This window comes from Tenebrio molitor, chromosome 7 (assembly GCF_963966145.1).
Source record: "Tenebrio molitor chromosome 7, icTenMoli1.1, whole genome shotgun sequence".
Lineage (NCBI taxonomy): Eukaryota > Metazoa > Arthropoda > Insecta > Coleoptera > Tenebrionidae > Tenebrio > Tenebrio molitor.
In genome coordinates this window covers 9648303-9666068 of record NC_091052.1, presented here as the reverse complement: position 1 = coordinate 9666068, position 17766 = coordinate 9648303, and the positions used below count along the sequence as shown (strand labels likewise).

Below are 17766 nucleotides of genomic sequence, written 5' to 3'. Positions count from 1 at the left end.
ATGTCAGTTATTTTAATTAAACTCTAAATTCGGTTTTTATAATTTTTTATAATTTGATTTACTCGTAGAGACTTGATTTTATGAATTTATAACCAATCCTATTGTTCCCTGTTGCTATTAAAAATTCTAATTGTTTTATGAGCCAGAAAAAATTGTAAAGCATTATATTTTTGGTACAAAAAGACAAAATCACTTTCAAGACTAAAACCACAGAATACAAAATTTTAAAATTGAATTTTTGCTAAAAATGATATTACAGCTCGCCTAAACTTATTTAAAAAATTTAATTAATTTTGCTCTCCCAATTATGTTACCATTTCCGGTCCCTTGTTGACCAGAACTTTTTCCAGCTTCTCAATGTCTCAATTCTCATTAGCTAGGTCCCTGCTTTCTTCAATAGCTGCGTTAACATTTTTCCTCGACGTAGTAAATGCTTTAATGAATTAATCAATTGAATCCTTACTAAAACAAATATTTTTCACAAAAATACATTTTCCAAGACAAACACAGACAGACAAACACCATTATGAAGCTTCTCACTGTCTTTGTGTCTTATTTTCATTTTTATTTTATACTAAACCTACTACGAGGTGATCAACAGGAAAACAAGTCAAGAGTGCTACCTCATCTTTTGTTTTATCCAAACGTCTTTCTTAGATTGAAAATTGATCTTACACATAATATGTATACTTGCTATACACAGTCGTTTTATTGGTTGCCTACCTCTCGAAAAATATATTATTAATTAATTAATTATTAATTATTTATCTTCAATCGTAAAACACGTTTTACCACTTATTCTGACATAATTGTTGCTTACAGTTACAGAAAACGTCCGTAAACTATGCAGAAATCGAAAACTTTTTCAAGGTTAACATCAACACCGTCGCTTTAAAACTGACGTTTATTTGATATTTCATCAAAAAACCTGCTTGCCATGTTGCTCTTGTTTATTTTATAAATTTCCTCCATTATCAGATAATAATAATAATAAAATACACAATTATAATTCCAACGTCTAAAATTCATGAGGTATGACTTATTATAATGTAGGGTTTGAGACCGCAAATTGTCTACGCCCATGCATTGCACTGAACGCTTATTGGCATAAGATTCCGCTACGACCTGACCTAGAATTTGCAACGCCTGCTCTGATTTGTTTTCCTTTTGATCATTTTGTATTTTATAACCTGTTCACGTTGGATTGAACATCAGTGGTGCAAATCGCACACACTTGGCATTAACTTTCATATGAGTTGTCATAGTAACAGGTCAGCCATTTGCACCACTGATGTTCAATCCAACGTGAACAGGTATTATATTACATTTCTGTACAATTTCTCTCTTTACATGATTATATTTCTCATCTCTATTTTATTTTCTCATCTCCTTTTCTCAAATGTTTTCGGTGCACATTCTTTACTCTAAAACATTTCCTTCTTTTAATTAAGCATTTATGACTTTGTCTCTTTGTACCATTTTGTTTTAGTCTTACATTAGTCTTATTATATTGTCTTTTCTGCTCAGTCTAAGAATGGTTTTCAGATATTTTCTTTGATTGTTTCTACATTTTTCATTACTTTTTAATTCTATTAATCAACATTCATCTCATTTTTTAGCTTTCAAGATCCTCCACTGTCGCACTTTTTGTTTTGAAATAGTTCATTTTTCTGTCTGTTCCTCTTTATTTTCCATTATGTTGTTTTATATATCCATCGTGTATTTCTACGTTACAAACATATTGGTCACTCCTGTTCATCATTTCATATAAGGCTTCTTCTTGGATATTTTTGAGAAAAAAAACTACAATTTTTTATGGATAGTTTTCACATTTCAAAAAAATTCCTAATTCATTCATTATAACTTTCATATTAAATTATTCACCAACACTATCATTATTATTCAGAATATTTTGTTATTTATTTTCCACACATATTTCAAAGGATAAAAGAAAAATAATTACATTACTGCAATACTAAAATTGAGTAATCCGTTTATTTCGTTACATAATTGAATTTGTTTTACCGATGATTGTATCGTCCAATAGTCTCCAGGAAAATTTAATCCAAAGTAAATTCCGCATAAAAAATTAAAAAACAAATCATTTTTCCGTATTCCCTGATTTTCACTCCTGAGAGCTTTCTCGTTTAATTCTCAATGCAATTTACTGCTGCAATATCTACTGTAGATATTAAATCTTCTTAGCATCTTATTATCAGAATGATCAGAATAACACTAGAATGCATTTTATTAAAAAATAATGAAATCCGTTTTTCACTTCCTCCATTACGTCACCATTTCTCACCCTTACTCCCAAGAGCTTTCTCGAGTTCATCATCTTTCGATTCTTTTTTGCCTTTTCTCCATTTCATCCAATATCTGCATTAACATTTGACTCTCCACATTACATATCAATGTAATTTCTGCTCTTGTCAATCTCAATTATTTTTGTCTATGATTGCTTTTTCTTTATTGCCTGGCACATTTTTGTTGGAAGTCTAAAAAATCTTTCATTCTTCAGTCCTTATTTCATTGTAAAATACTATCATTCTTTTTGTTTACATTAGTAATTCTTACGCCAAATAGGACTTACTTACTTTTGAGAAGGTTAATTAAGTATTTCCCTTTCTTCTTCTCTCCTAAAACATGTGGGACTATTTATGTCCTTGCATTGTTGAATGAGAAATAGCGCAATGCGGTAGATTTCATTGCGTACCTCGTTTTAAAATCATTTACCCCTAGTGAAAGATGCGTAGCGCAAAATAGGGGCAAATTTTGCCAGTGTGACCAACGACCGCGAAATTTATTGTGATGTTAAGAAATTTGTCATGCGGCTGGAACCATGCTGGCAAATATATGAGATAAATAATAGTTCCTAAACAGCGATGGGACAAATTTATGATACTGCGTAGGGAAAGTGGAAAATATGAAAGTTAGGAGGTTTATTACATCAGTTGAATGGGTAAAGGATGCGGTGATGTATAGCTTTCAGGAGATGTTTAGACCAACTGCCATTAAACAGAAATCAACTCTACGGTTTGCCACTCGATTTGTCGTTTTTCCAAACACAACGCTTAATTGGAAACGGCTATTGGGACCACAGTTTCAAAACTATATTGATGTATTGAACATCTGAATAACCACCTGTGCGCTCCAAGATTTACTAGATTTATAAATCCAAGTATTTATGTTGCAAAGCTTCGCTCTATAAATATTGGTAATCCTCCAAGAGTAAAAGCTTTATGGTGGGAAATAAACATAAAATATTGCAAGCCGGTATTCCGCTTTTTGCACATTAAACTTGAAAAATCACACTGGTTCCTGTGCGAAAACCCCAAACTGACCACGCAACTGCAATAAAACCAAACTACCAGTTTCTAGTTCAAATTCCCATTCAAAAATAGACAAACTGGTGGAATTAATTCTTGGAGTGTAGATTTACACCTGTCAGGACTTTCCATCAAAAATCGGTAACAAAAACGGTGTCAGTCCTCGCACGTGTCAATTTTTTAGTCTTGGCTACAAATAACGGGATCAAAGGGTAAAAATTGCATTAACTGGTGGTAGAGAGGCCTTTGTGTTTGTAATCGTGATACGCGAAAATGTAATTTTTGGTCGTGATTGGATTGTTCAAATGAAAGAGATTTCGGGGCACTAGTCGAGGATAGGGAGCGGTGCACTCGACTTTATTGCCGTTTAAAATATGAATATAAATCAGAGGGTGGTTTCGGAACGTGATTTAAATATATAGATGAAGTTAAATTTTGCGGGGTAGTTTTATAGGCAATTTATTTATTTAGTTCCGGCTGGAGTTTTGTAATTTTAACCTCGATAAAAACGTGATCCGCTATTTGCATAATAAAACGCATTCAGGTGCCGGTCGGTCGTCATAAAACAATGTTTATGGGAGATATCAGGTTAGAAGCTCCTGGCGTATCCTTCTCTGGGAGGTATTTATTGTCGCATTCGATTACCGTGTTCGACTATGTCGTTTTCAACTACTACACCCTCATTCCCTCGATAACCACACATTTAATCGAAACTCTCTTCGGAGTTACTGCTTTTGTTCTCCTAATACGATTTAAAAGCATCCACATATATATGTCTGGGAGTATCAAGCTCCGAGTTGATGTATTGCTCCTGTGAAATCTGGATTCGTCCCTTTATGCCGACTAAATAAGGATCAGAGCGAATCGCATCTAGGTCTCCTCACTCTTCTTTGATAAACCGTGTTATGATAATTAATAGGGATGGCTTTATCAAGCTTAACGCTGAACAGATTTCTACAGAATTATATTGCGATTTATTTTAATAAATGCGGGGTCCGTAATCTGCTACAACCGGAAATTTATAGATAATTTGCCGAGATTAGACGTTATATATTACGAGATAGTAAACTCGACGTCACTCTAACTCGCTGTCACAAAGCCCGCCATTGCAACGGATCTATCAAATATCACGGGCGAAGATGATGAAATTTCATCAAACTATGAAATGCACACTCACTCGTAAACTCATAACCGATAGGGTGTTCGCTGCCCCTATTAGGCCACAGCAATTACGAGATCCAGGTCAGGCAAAAATTCGAAGGATTATACCTTCGTGCAAATATGGAAGGATCGTTTTCCTGGATAAAATTGCGCTTCGTTTTATCACGTTTCAAATTATAATTAAATTTTTGTTACCACCGATGTCTCTAAAATATTTCTCAGGTTTTAGACGTTTTGCGAAAAAATAAAAATCAAATTAGTCTTTCACTCACTCCACTACGACTTCATTCCTCATCTTCGTCTTTACTCCCAAGATATTTCGCCGTCGTTCGATTCTAATTTGCTCTTCCCTTATTTCATTGGATATCTGTATTTCACATTAGATAGGCATATTAAACCTTTCTTAATTTAGTTATATTTATTTATATCTAAATATCTTTATTTGACTTTTTCATGTTTTCTTATTATTATTTCAGTCATCATTGTATATAAAATATTTCTTTTTTACCATTATCTTTTTTTCTACTCGTCATTCTGATTTCCAGATATTTTCGTTGTATTGTCCTATATTAATTATATTATATAATTATATTATTTGCCTTACACCGGAAAAGGTGTAAGGAAGTGATTAAGGAAGTAAGTATGCAATTTTAGTTTTTTCATATTTCTAATAGATAAATACATCTTAAAATAATCACAATCGTCCTTCCATCTGTTATTAAGAGTCTTCCATATATTTCTTCCCCTTTATGTAATTTAATTTTTCGTATTTTATTTTCTCTCCTTGTACCTTTCTTTACAGATTATTTTTCCCTTTTCAGTTTATTCTTCTTCGCCATAAACATAATATATTTTCAGCAAGTCTTGTTCTTCTTTTATTTAAAATCTTGCCACAAGATTTCGGTAGCTTTTAATGTTTAAAAACATTTTTGCTTGGCTCTTAAATATTTTCTTTTATTCTTCAACCATCGCATCAATTTGTCTCTTGGTCGCTATAAAATTTTTCTTCTTTTCTTTATTTCTCTTTACGTAAGAATGGCTTTTAGATATTTTCTTTCAATAGTTTTACAAATTTTTGTTTATATTAACTTTGTTTTCTTTTTATCTACATATTTCCTGTTCTTCTTTTACTATTCTTTTCCGGTTTCTTATCTTATAATGAACCAATGTGTGTATTTCAGCATGCATTGTTCTCAGTGATGAAACTTTACTTGAAAATAAACACAACTGATTACGAAACTGTTAAAACCTGAGTTAATGCTTCTACCTTAATTACTTTAAGGCTCATCTACTTCCAGATCCATGTCTCGCAACTCATCTATTTTTGATACTTACAAAATAGCTGCACCGGGCTACTCTTCTATTTCTACTCGAAGCTTTTAGCCTTAAGTGGGTACACTTTCGTGAAACATTTAATAAGACGGCTTATAAATTTTCGCCGGCTGGTAACTGCACTCTTGTAGCGAGTGCACTAACGAGCAATTAACAGAATAAATGCCAGCTCAACTCCATGCACTCGAGACACATCCCGATCAAAAATTCATCACATCGAAATGATCACGTTGCGCCCATTTTCCCACTTGCTTATTTTACAAGTCCGTTGGCACGGAAATTTCCTTGTTAAGAAAGCTTGTTAATATTTCATGCGTGCGGTTTTTCGCGTCGTAAAAAAAATCGACGAGATATGTTAAACATTTTTCGGCATGTCCGTGTGCATAAAAAGGAGAATGAGTTTTCCTGGTGGATTTTCTTGCCGGTATGTTCTTTCGCCGGTGCGGAGAGATAGGAGCGGGTTTTCGGATGTGCGTAGATCGTCAAAGCTTTGTGCCTGAACGATTTCTGTCACATATCCATTTCCCAGATGTTGATACCACGCATTCTTATTACATAAGCTATGCTGCGCTCCATTAAAGTTTCCATCAAACGACAACGCAAAATATTTATTCAGAGGGAGAGGGCGACATTCAGTCATTAGTCATGTGACTGCTGCCGAATCGATCATGCTAGGGTGGATGTTTGAAGAAATCTCAGCGTATTTAACAGCAAGAACCGGAAAATTATTGTAAATAAAATACTGCAAATCACTGGAACACTTCCAGATGGGCGCCTGTGTCGCCAACGGAGCTGATGTCGTTCGGTAAAAATGGGTTTCCCATGACAATGTTACTTATTTAGTCCATTATGGGTTGAAAATAACTTCAGAAACAGATTCTATGAGCCAGGATCAGTGATGCACGAAGTTTGCAACCAACTTCATGCATAATTTTTAAGATTTCTGATGCACTCAACGAACAAAGAACAAGAGTCGGGACTCGAGACATGTCATTTATCTAATATTGCCTATAACGAGGGATACTGAACAACGACGTGACTTTTATGCATGCAAATCTCATGGCAAACAACTACTCGAAACTGCTGGATCAACTCTTGTGCGGATAAGAATAGAGATCAAAAATTTAATCTAACAATCTGAGCATTTCGCATTACGCCCGACATTTATAATCTTGTTAAATATTCCTACTGCAGTCTGCTCCACACTCTCCGACGTCTTGTTTTTGATAATTTATTTTTTAATCCATGTTGGTTTCCCCACGGACTCGATTTTGTCAAATCCATTAAACGACTCCCCGAAAGAATACATTTAAATTCCATTGACCGGCATAAATTCGCACTGCTGAAAAATTGAGTAACGTCTGGATTCATTCATCTGGTTTATGAAAGCAAAAATAAAAATGTTCAGCGCGCCTCTTAACGAAGAAGCAAAGCAACCCTTCTTACATAATTAAGTTTTGTCATTGTTGTTGTATTATGGCCGAACTTGCCTCGCCATTATTCACTTACCTTGCCCTCCAGGTTTATTTTTATTAAAGCAGCGTCATATTTTTATTATCGTTGCTGAGCTGCGCAGAATAGATTTTAATAATTGATGCGGAAAGGAAATCAACAAGAGAATTAAAAAAAAAGAGCTGAGACCCGTTCGACGATCTCAGCAAGATGGATAGCGAGCTCACGGTATTGTATTGTATTTAAAATTTATAGGGATCGGGATCTGCTTGGCGGTTTAGTTAATCCAGCTCTAGGTAAATTACGTTAAGGTGTTAATTCTCTTTGACACTGGAGTAAAATTCTGTAAAACAGATACCCCGCACTAATGAAACTTGGAAGTAATTCCGGGAGTGCGTCGGGATTGTGTATACAGAGTGAGCCTTAAATGGAGTCGGGAGTCCGTTGGTGTGATAACATAAATCCGAGTATTCCATATGTTTCCGTCTCTTTACGTATATCCGCAATACAAATCAATGGTCCGAAAAAATATACATCCTCAATAAATTCTTATCACTGATAACAAATCGAAGGAAAGCAACGGCAAAAAAAATAAATGGTTTGAAAGGACATGGAGGCGTTGTTTTATTCAGAAGGCGGTCGAGATGTGGATTTGGGGAATCATAAACTTCAGTCAAGGGACAGTCAACTGTTCCAGTCTCACTCATTTTATCAATGTCTAGCAAAACACGAAAACTCTTCAGGACTTTCAATAATTCAACGGTTCCCGTGGGAGCGCTCCGGCGACGAATAATAATTATGAAGTGGCCGGTTCCTATAAGTTGTCGGGATAATGGTAAAATTGAACTGTCTGGAGGATACCATTGTCCACGTCCATTGTCTACAACTCGAAACACATTTGCATGTTTATAGTTTTCACGGACGTGGATTCGTTAACGTTGCTAACGATCGAACGACGAAATATGGAAATGAGCTCATCGAAATGCAAGAGTTCAACTGTGTTTAAAACATTTTCGGAAAAATAATACCTAGACGACAAACTGGTTAAAACTTATGCCGAATCATAATTCTCGGCCAAAGGTCACCAAATGCGGTTATTACCGCTCCACTCGTAAATAATTCCGCACAAAAGCGCGTTTTGTGCAAAATAAAATTGACCCGCAAAAATTATTTATCGCCGTTCGGGGATACACTTCCTTGATTGTTGTTTGAATATGGATGGACAAACGTGAATGTCGAATTAAGCGGCGAAAGTTTGCGAAGAGTAGTGTTAAGTAGGTGCGAGTCGGTGTGAAAATTATTGACGAAAAAGTTTATCGAATAAAAATGAGCCGTGACAATACTCGATCAAGCTTTCGCAGGAGAGGTGTGTGAGTTTTAAAATTTTGCGGAAATATTGACTTCTTGCAAATTGTTTGTAAAATGCGTCATCGGAAAACTTTTCTACTTGAGATATAGAAGCTCAAAAGATATTTGTCAGAATCCCGAAATTACATCTCCTGAAAGTTTATGCTAACGACAGCAGCTGTCTGAAATGATGAATTTCGCGAATTTTCACTTTAAAAGCTACATTCGGACAGTTAAAGATGGGCTTGGAGGCCATGGGCTTAGTTAAGAGCTGACAATCCTCGACTTTCGTATCATTTGTTATCCTGAAGAAAGCTAAATTTTTATATTTTCAATGGAGGAGGATTAAAAAGGACAATACTTTCTAAAATGATTTTTATAAAATGGCACTAATAAATACGACCCTGGAGAATTATTAAATGTTCGAAAAGAATCTCTCCAGTTTTACTCATCAAGGAAAATTGATTAAGTTATTTTTATAAAATGCTCTCAATAGATACTTCCCAACACAATTTTTTAATATTTAATAACAACTTTACGTTTTATTTTTTAGTAGATTTATTTTGTGATGAGAATATTCTGAATTTATTTTTCTACCATGGAATAAATATTTCTCATAACAATATTTAAAGGTCTGACAATAATTGTTCCTCAAATTAGATTTATCTCTTATCATTTTTTATTTCAGTTTTAATTTATTAGAGTAGGTTATGATTTTTTAATTAGATTGGCAACATTGACAGTTGATTGTACAGATTCTGTCAATTGCCTCGCTGTGTAAATTGGAGGTTATGTAAACATGTTGACGTTTAGGGTTCTGTCTTAAGTTTAATCATTTTAATCTGTGATTTAAAGGAAATAAAGCACTAGAGAATAATGCAGTTTTATTAACAATTATAAAAGATTCAAAGCGTTCGCCCCCCGCTTTGATGCAACTTGTAACTCGCCGTTTCATATTTTCAAATCCATTTTCCAAAATCTAAACAAGTTACAATGTTTTTGGGTATTCAACCGGAAAATTGTGGAATACATTTGGAATATCTTGAACGCAAGCTTGTATGGAATACACCATTTTCCTGCCGTTCAGCGTTCTTAAAATAACTCTCCGCAAGAAAAATTTTATCTTCTAAAGTAAACATTTTGAAGCGTCACTTTGACAATTTAAATGAAGCTGTCAACAGTCAATGCTGCCAATCTAATTTAAAAATCATAGCCTACTCTAATTATAAATTTAAAAGATCGCGCGGTAATTACTGAATGTTCGATAATAATTTCTCCCCCGAATTCTTTTTTTTTCACGATTTATTTTTTTCTGGTTGCAGTTTTTACTTGTCGCTGTCATAATCTGGAGATGAAATAAAAGTCGAACATATTTTATATGAAATCTTTATCAAACTTCATGTTTATTCTATGACTGTAAAACATCAAATCCGCCACTGTCTAGAGAGTTTGTGTATTTGAATTGCTAAATAAGCAAAATAGCAAGGGAGTCCTCAAGAAAAATCAAACAGTTACTGAGAATTCTGTATTATTGTGTGGCTCACCCTCTCCGGCGAATATTTCCAAATAAATATAAAAATGCGATGTAAAATTTTGTTCATTATTCCATAAATAAAAAAATAAGCAGCACCATTTAAAATGATGTTTGTTATTAAATTTGATTATTAAAAGCGAAGAACTGAGTAACTTCTGCTACATCGCTATTAGTCTGGCAAGCTTGTGTAAATTCATTAGTTAAATTAAACACGTAAGCAAAAAATTTTGACGGAGTTTGTGAAGTTGGTGCAAAAAATGTAGCAGCTTGCTCCGCGACTTGATCCTGCTTAGTTTAGTTAATTTCGATATTTTCGCAAATCTGTTTACAATTCTGATAAGATTAAATGAAGGTTAATTATTTGCTTTGAAGTAAACGCCACTTCCAGTCGGACTTTGTATTTCTACATAATGAAACCTATCCCGGTCGAGGCATTTGATTCTAATTAAACTTTTAAGCACAAATATTCGCAATAATAAACATAATTAAACCCAAGAAGTTTTAAGAGGATTTGAAAAAGTGCAAAGGAGACGGAAGACTTTCCCAAGAACGTCGACGTTCGAAACCTTCAAGCCAATTTAAAATTGTTGTGTGTACATTCCGTGGAATGAAAAGTTAATTTGTAATCTCCTTACACTGACAGTAATTATAAACGCAACTAACCCTTGAGAGAATATTCTTTGCGAAATGTGGAATATTAAAACAAACCAGTTCAAACAATCCTCGAGACTATGAGCAAAATTAATCAAAGTGGAACGTATAAAGAGAATACTGAAATTTTTTCTTTTGTTGGGATCGAGCGACCGAAATGGGAATTTTTAGTGGGAAATTGAATATTAAATTAAGTTTGAAAAAAGTAGATGTTTTTGTGGGGAATTAGGTATATGGGGGTAGTTACTTTTTTAATTTAAAATTTAGGAGGCACGTAGAAAACATAAAAAGTCGTGTTAACCCTTGAAACTTCGAAATATACTGTATACATGTTTTGTGTAAAATATAGAAAAGTAAAGCAACATAAAGCGGAAAGATGTAATTTAAGTCTTTCCTCACGGACTCATAATAACTCACGACAAAACATTTTTCCGAGCAGGCGGTGCAGAGCATTCAACAAATCATTCCAAGGGAATCATCAAGAAAAGCTGTGACTGTAGAATCCGCCATAACTGTAATGTAGGGTTGAAAAATAACACAATTAAAAACGCTCTCTCTCCAACTATTTCGAGATAATAGAGAAGCGCCGCACGAAACAATCTCTAATTATTAGTTTCGAGAAATAATTGTTGTGTTTTTGTGACGCGAGAATATGGGCGAGTGATGATCGCGTCTGGTCCCGTTGAAAAGAAATGTTTTTGTGTGGAGCTTATGAGAAAGCTTTCAGACTACATTAGTGCGAAAAATGTAACCTTGAGTCGACCTCGACAAATAGCCCGAAGTGTTTGCAAATAAACAAACTTCAATTCGAATAGCTTTTTGAGGCGAGGGTAAAAAGTATCGAGTAACATCTGCGAGAGAGTGCTTCGCACAATAGTGTTAAGCCGTGTCCAGAAGTAGCACGTGACCCTCGGAGGGTATTAGACTGGGTGAGGGCAAAAAGTCCGCGCGCATTCACTGTGGCCGGACAAAAAGCCCGCCGCCCAAAATACGCTTTTTATTTTCATTTCATCCCTGTCAACCGAATTAATTAAACATGGCGAAAAAGCGCAGCGACTCAAAGTGGAAACTTGTTTGCAGGTGCTGAAGACGGCGGCTCGAGGAAATTCCGGGATTTCTTGCAGGAATGGCCTACACCAGGGACCGGACCTTACTTTGACACGTCGATAAATTCTAACATAACTGGACTTGTTGGCAAAACTGTCCTGCTACACTGCAGAGTGAAAAATCTCGGAAACCGCACGGTGAGTTGATAACTTTATGGCTTTTTCAATCATCGCTCAACCCTTCTCGGAAGGGCCAAAAAAGTTCACAAGAAATTATTATCTCTGTCAGTCGACATGGGTCGAGGCTTGTCGTGTTAAATCAGCGAATATATCTTAGTCGGGAGTGGTTCATGATTTGTTACGGCTCACCTAAACCGCAAAAAAATTCATCAAAAAGAGCCGACAAAGAATTCTTTTATGAAATTTGCAACAAATTCACACAGAAATTAGAGGGACTCACAAAGCTTAAAAATAAATTCTTTCATAAATGCGCTTTTGATATTTCTCTTCAGATATTTCCTAAATGGCACTCACGCACATTTTATTTATTTTATTATTCTTTTTTACTTTGATTTCATACAATGCCTAAGCTGAAAGCTTGACATGTCTTCAACAATATCTTCTTTATCCTCTTCCTTATTAGTATTTTCACGTTTTTTTTTTTTGTAATTTAATTTTTTTATGTTTCTTCTTCGGCTATCATCCTCTCACATCTTGCTTTCATCACACACACTACGTCTATAAAAATGTTACTGTCAGAGATTTTCTATCTCTAACTTCTTTCTTATCTTTATCTAATGCCCTCCTGATGACCACTTTATCACCTTCTTACTCTCTTCGTTTCCGCAATTCAAAAAAAATTGTTATTTCCAATCTTCTGACCCGATTTTTTCACACTTTTTGTCTTAACCGCCTACTATGTTATAATAGTAGATTATATTATTAAGAATAGAAGTCAGTCTTTTTGTGCTAAGCCAGGAGATTGTAAATCGAGACAAACTTGAGGTCGGCAACTATTACCTTTTTAATACTGAACGGTCATCTTGCTATTTTTGATTTTGACATCTGACATTCATTCAGATGGGCCACTCCTGTTATACCACAGTGGAACCGGTTAAATATTGGGTAATAATTTCGTTATTTCGCTTATTTAGAAGCTTTTTTTTTGAAATTAGTAAATATTTCGTGTAATTGATAAATAAATCGTGACAAATGCTTCAAATGACCTTACATTTGACTCGGTCGAGCTGCCTGTGGACACTTCCACTCCTAGGACTTGAAGTATTTCTAGTCCGCTTCCCCTCATTTCTTATCCCATAACACTTTATCGTCTTTCCTATTAACACTTTTATTCTTTTTTCTCTCTTGCAATTTTGAATTTTTTATTTCTATGTTTTCTCTTCTGGTATCCTGGTACTTACAGTTTTCGTTTTCTCCTTCAATTCTGAATTATTTATTTATGTTTTTTTTTTGCTATCATCCTTTCACAACTTACCCTCACCACACACTAGAAAGAGATTCTCTTTTTCCAATCTTTTTACGCTCTCCTGATGATAACTTAATTACCTTCCTTATTAACCCTCATTCTTTTCCTTTTTCTCATACAATACTGAAAATTCTTCTTTTCCTATTTTTTTCCTCTCACGTAATACTTTCACATTTCTGTTTTCATCACACTACATTCTCAAAAAATATTATCAGAGATTCCTTATTTTTTATTTCTTATCGTATATATTCTCCTGACCAACTTTTCTGCATTTATCTCCTTCCCGTGGACCAGCTAGGCCACAACCCCTAAATCATTATATTTAACCTGTCACCTGCACCAATCTCAAACGTACCTTTTGTGTTTGCCAATCGGATTACAAATCACTCCAGATGATTACATCCTCCCTTCTCACGTCATAAATAATTTTTCTTTTTTATTTCTGATGTTAAAACAGGTTGTCGACTTTCGTAGCATCACCAAACCACTTAAATATTTTATGGTAAAGTAATACCAAGAAAAAGGAAAATAGAAAGTCTTAAACATTCAAACAAGTTTCCAACAAACTGTCAACGTGTCCTTCGGATAATAATAAAGTTGAAATTCAGAATACATGATGCAGAAGATATCTGCTTAAATAGTTTGTGGAATAGCTTGAGGTGGAATATTGGTCTAACTTTTCATTGTTGCAAACAGTTTTAATGAGTTGGTTAAAATTTAATCGAGACAAAACATGATTATTGAAAATTAGGTGCAAATTGACGTGCGACATTTTTTTTATGAAACAGTGTTCCGACTGTGATTTTCCGAGATTTTCACCATTTTTCTTGGAGGATTTACGAAGCGCTTTATTCAAAACTTATCTTTACGAAGTTACCCCAATAATGTAAACAAAGGGTTTACACAGGAAAAATGTTCGCGTCTGTTTGAGAAAGATGTTCAACTTTAGAACCAATTTGTTACAATTCATTGATTTATGCACGACCCGAAAAATAAATATTTTTTTATTTCCCCATCCATTAATTATTTCTATTGAGTGGAAGAAATCTTTAGCGATATAAACATAACAGTAACCAAAGTGATAAAGTGGCAATACAGGCATATTGGCAAAGCTCTTATCACGTGTCGTTATTCCCTCGTGAGCTGTTTCTTTTATTTTATCATCTCGCCACGAGAGTGTTTGTAACCCCACCTTCTTGGTGCTTTTTAATCCTTACTAAATTAACAAGGTTATTATTAATTTTGTTTGAGCGAAGTTCTCCACTTAATTTCACTCTTGATTAATGACAGAATAGTTTAAGCTCGAGAGGAAAACAGCAAACTAACCAAGGTCGCTGTTAAAGTTTCATTAATGAAGCCCGGAAAATAGTTGGTCGAATTAATAGCTCAGTCACAAATCCGAGCTTTAGTGCTTTGTGGCGGGGAGCGCTCGGGCCGTTGAAAATATCAAAGTGAAATCTTCGGCGCTTCCGGAGCGATAAAAAGGCGAAGTTCGAATTGTCGGCGGGTATTTTTTATCGTCTGGATCGCGTAACCGGAGCGTAATTAGGGAGCTTTAGGACGTGTCCGCGAAATAACGAGCACCTGTTTTTGCCCTGTTATCGCTCCGGTAATAATCCGGCGAGATCGACCTTTCGGTAATTGCTTTTCCAGAGATGGCTGAACGAGAGCCATTTATTAATCGGGAGATCGCGGACGAAGAAAGCCCCCTTGCAAGGATCGACGTTGATATGAGGGATGGTGACTATCCAGTCTATCGGCGTATAACGCGCGGCCATTCATTCGGCTCGTTTTTCGTCCCCTTGCGATATAACTTAGGATTTTCGATTTCCGCAATGATTATTTGGCCCCTCGCCAAATGCGGAAGTTCGAACATGGACTTGCTACAATCGCATAAATATTAGAGATCCTGGGCGGCGCGAGTAGTGAGGACTCATTGCGTTAAGGAGTCTGATCCATTCTTCCGAGAGCTACAGATATCGGTAAAAGGATAAACGGCGGAACGAGCGGACCCATTAAATAAAATAAACCGGCTAAACGGATTTTAACGTCCCACCAGTATCAGATCGTCGCCGAATTTGCATTCGCACAATAAATTACAAATATCCATCGGCAAATATTTGCATTGCATTCATAAATACTGTCGGCCATTACTTCTCCTTCGGCGTTCGCGCCGATGGCCACACCCGGTTTTATTAAGCGCGCAACCCCAAGACTTACAACCCTGATAGCTCACGAAAAACTGCTAAAACTGAAATATTCGCCCTAACAAATTTTTTTTCATTGTTTCCCCAGATAAGAGTAACGTACTGCAAGGCGTGGAGAATAATCACCGAATTCGTACCTGTATCGCGAACCGAGGTGATGCCATAAGGTCTCAAGCGGATGACTCACGATTCAGAAATACTTCAAGTTTCCAAACAGAGGTCAAACAGATATTTTATACTATTTCAAGTATTCGGAATAATTTATTATTTAAAAAATAAAAATAAAAGATTTCAATAAAAAATTCATTTAGATATTTTTATAACATACCTGAGTTGCTTCCGTACATAGTCGCAATCCAATGAAAATGTTTAATCAATAAATCATTAAAAAGTAATGATATTGATTGCGACGTACTTAAAATAGCTTGTTCAATAAATAAATCAATTTTTTATTAATACACTTTTTTCTACGACTGTTGAAAGCTGTACTATATTTCACTATTTTTAGTGAAGTGTGAAATAAGTAAACAGTCCTAAAGAAAGTTCCATAGCGTATCCTAACAGTAATTTATGCAACGAGTGCATAAAGTAGTACTTTTTTTCACGAATAAGAAATTTGACGGCACGAGTCCTAGGCGAGTGCGGCAATCCTATGAGTGAAAAAGAAGAGACATTTTATCCACGCAATTTATTTTATACGACTGAGTTTCTCTTGGTAGGTACAAAGCAACTTGATACAACCATAAGGTAGTAACACTCAAATCCAGAACTATTCTTTAAAGGACTTCAAACGAGATAGGTTACCAAAAAATGAGTAGAAAGACTTAATTATATTAAATTGCAAAAAACTCTTCAAACCTTTGAGATTTTATTTACCTCAACAATATTTTTGTTGTGTTAGTAAAGCTCTCATCGTCCCACTCACTTTCAAATAATTTTATTAATACAGTTTTTGCCCTCTTGTTATGTAAACAAGCACCAGAAACTCTCGGATATTAAAACTAACCGTTTTGTTGCGTCTCGAGAGAATATTCGATGAAATATTCAAATTACCCTGTCGAGATAAGTATCAGACAATCAATCAATCAATTTACAAACAAAACCTTGTTAATCAATAAACGTGAACACCTCTACAAGTACATTTTTTCTATAATTGCTTCAAAAAATTAATATTCACGCACAGTTATCTAGGTCATTTTCTAACATATAACTTTTTTTACACTCTTAGTAACATTGAAATACACTTAAGCTTTTCTGTTTTTCACTTCATGCACTGTTTTCTATTAGTTACCTAGTAACATGGTCACTGCGTTGACACTTAAGATTTCCTACAAAAATTTGACTTTTAAAATTTAGTTGTGAAAGCAATTGTAGAAAAAATATTGTTTAGATTTCGTGCGTGAAGATGTTTTTTGTGCATTTAAAAGCTTTACTGCCTCGAGCTGCGTCTCAGAGTGAAAGACCTATTCATGCACAAAAAAAACACTTATTTTACGCACTTAATAAGTATAAAAATAACTATTTCCAGAATGAAATTGTACACAATTTACAAGACGACCAAGAACAATAACACAAAATTTAGTAGAGCTTTCGGAAAGTTCTGACGTAAGAATAAAGGAACAGCTAATTTCATCGGAAGCTCGGGTAATAAGATTTTCCACTTTGTAAACCGTATTAAGGTCAAGAAACTTTTTTCGGAGGCAAAGAGGCAATTATTTTTGGTATAAAATCCAAGCCCACGGTATTACAACAGACAAGGAAAATTTCTTTATTATTAAAAAAAATCCTTTACGTTCATTCAAAAATCAAAAACCTCTTTTGTGCTTTTGTGGAGTCACAACTCACGCGAAAATGTAGCAACTGTTGTTAATCATCTTAGCGTGGCAAATTATTTTCAATAATATCCGCTAGCATAATGCTCTTTCCGTGGATTAATTTGAGTATAGTTTAATGCAACAATTTAGAGCGGAATGGTTCTGCAATTGCTAAACTTTCAACTATAACTATAATTTAGACTTAATATAGTTAATAGTTCATTGTGTGAGTGGAAATGGTGGCTTTCGCAAAGCTGGAACTTGCATGTATGTTTGTTTTCATCAAACCCAACCCAAACGTAACAAAGAGATTCTGTCTAATTAAATTCTAATAAATAAGCCTCAATTAATGTAAGGAAACCGCAGTGGGGTTTATAATAGATTAAATAAACCACGCCACCTACTCT

General features: G+C 34.9%; 1 protein-coding gene across 3 annotated transcripts in view; it reads left to right on the top strand.

The window, feature by feature from the left end:
• dpr8 (defective proboscis extension response 8) overlaps positions 1-17766 on the top strand; it is a 72489-nt gene that overhangs the window by 20512 nt on the left and 34211 nt on the right. For all 3 annotated transcript variants that reach the window (XM_069053787.1, XM_069053790.1, XM_069053788.1), the window contains exon 2: positions 11887-12050. In XM_069053787.1, coding sequence (XP_068909888.1) covers positions 11887-12050 — 164 coding nt within the window. The remainder of the gene's footprint in view (positions 1-11886; positions 12051-17766) is intronic.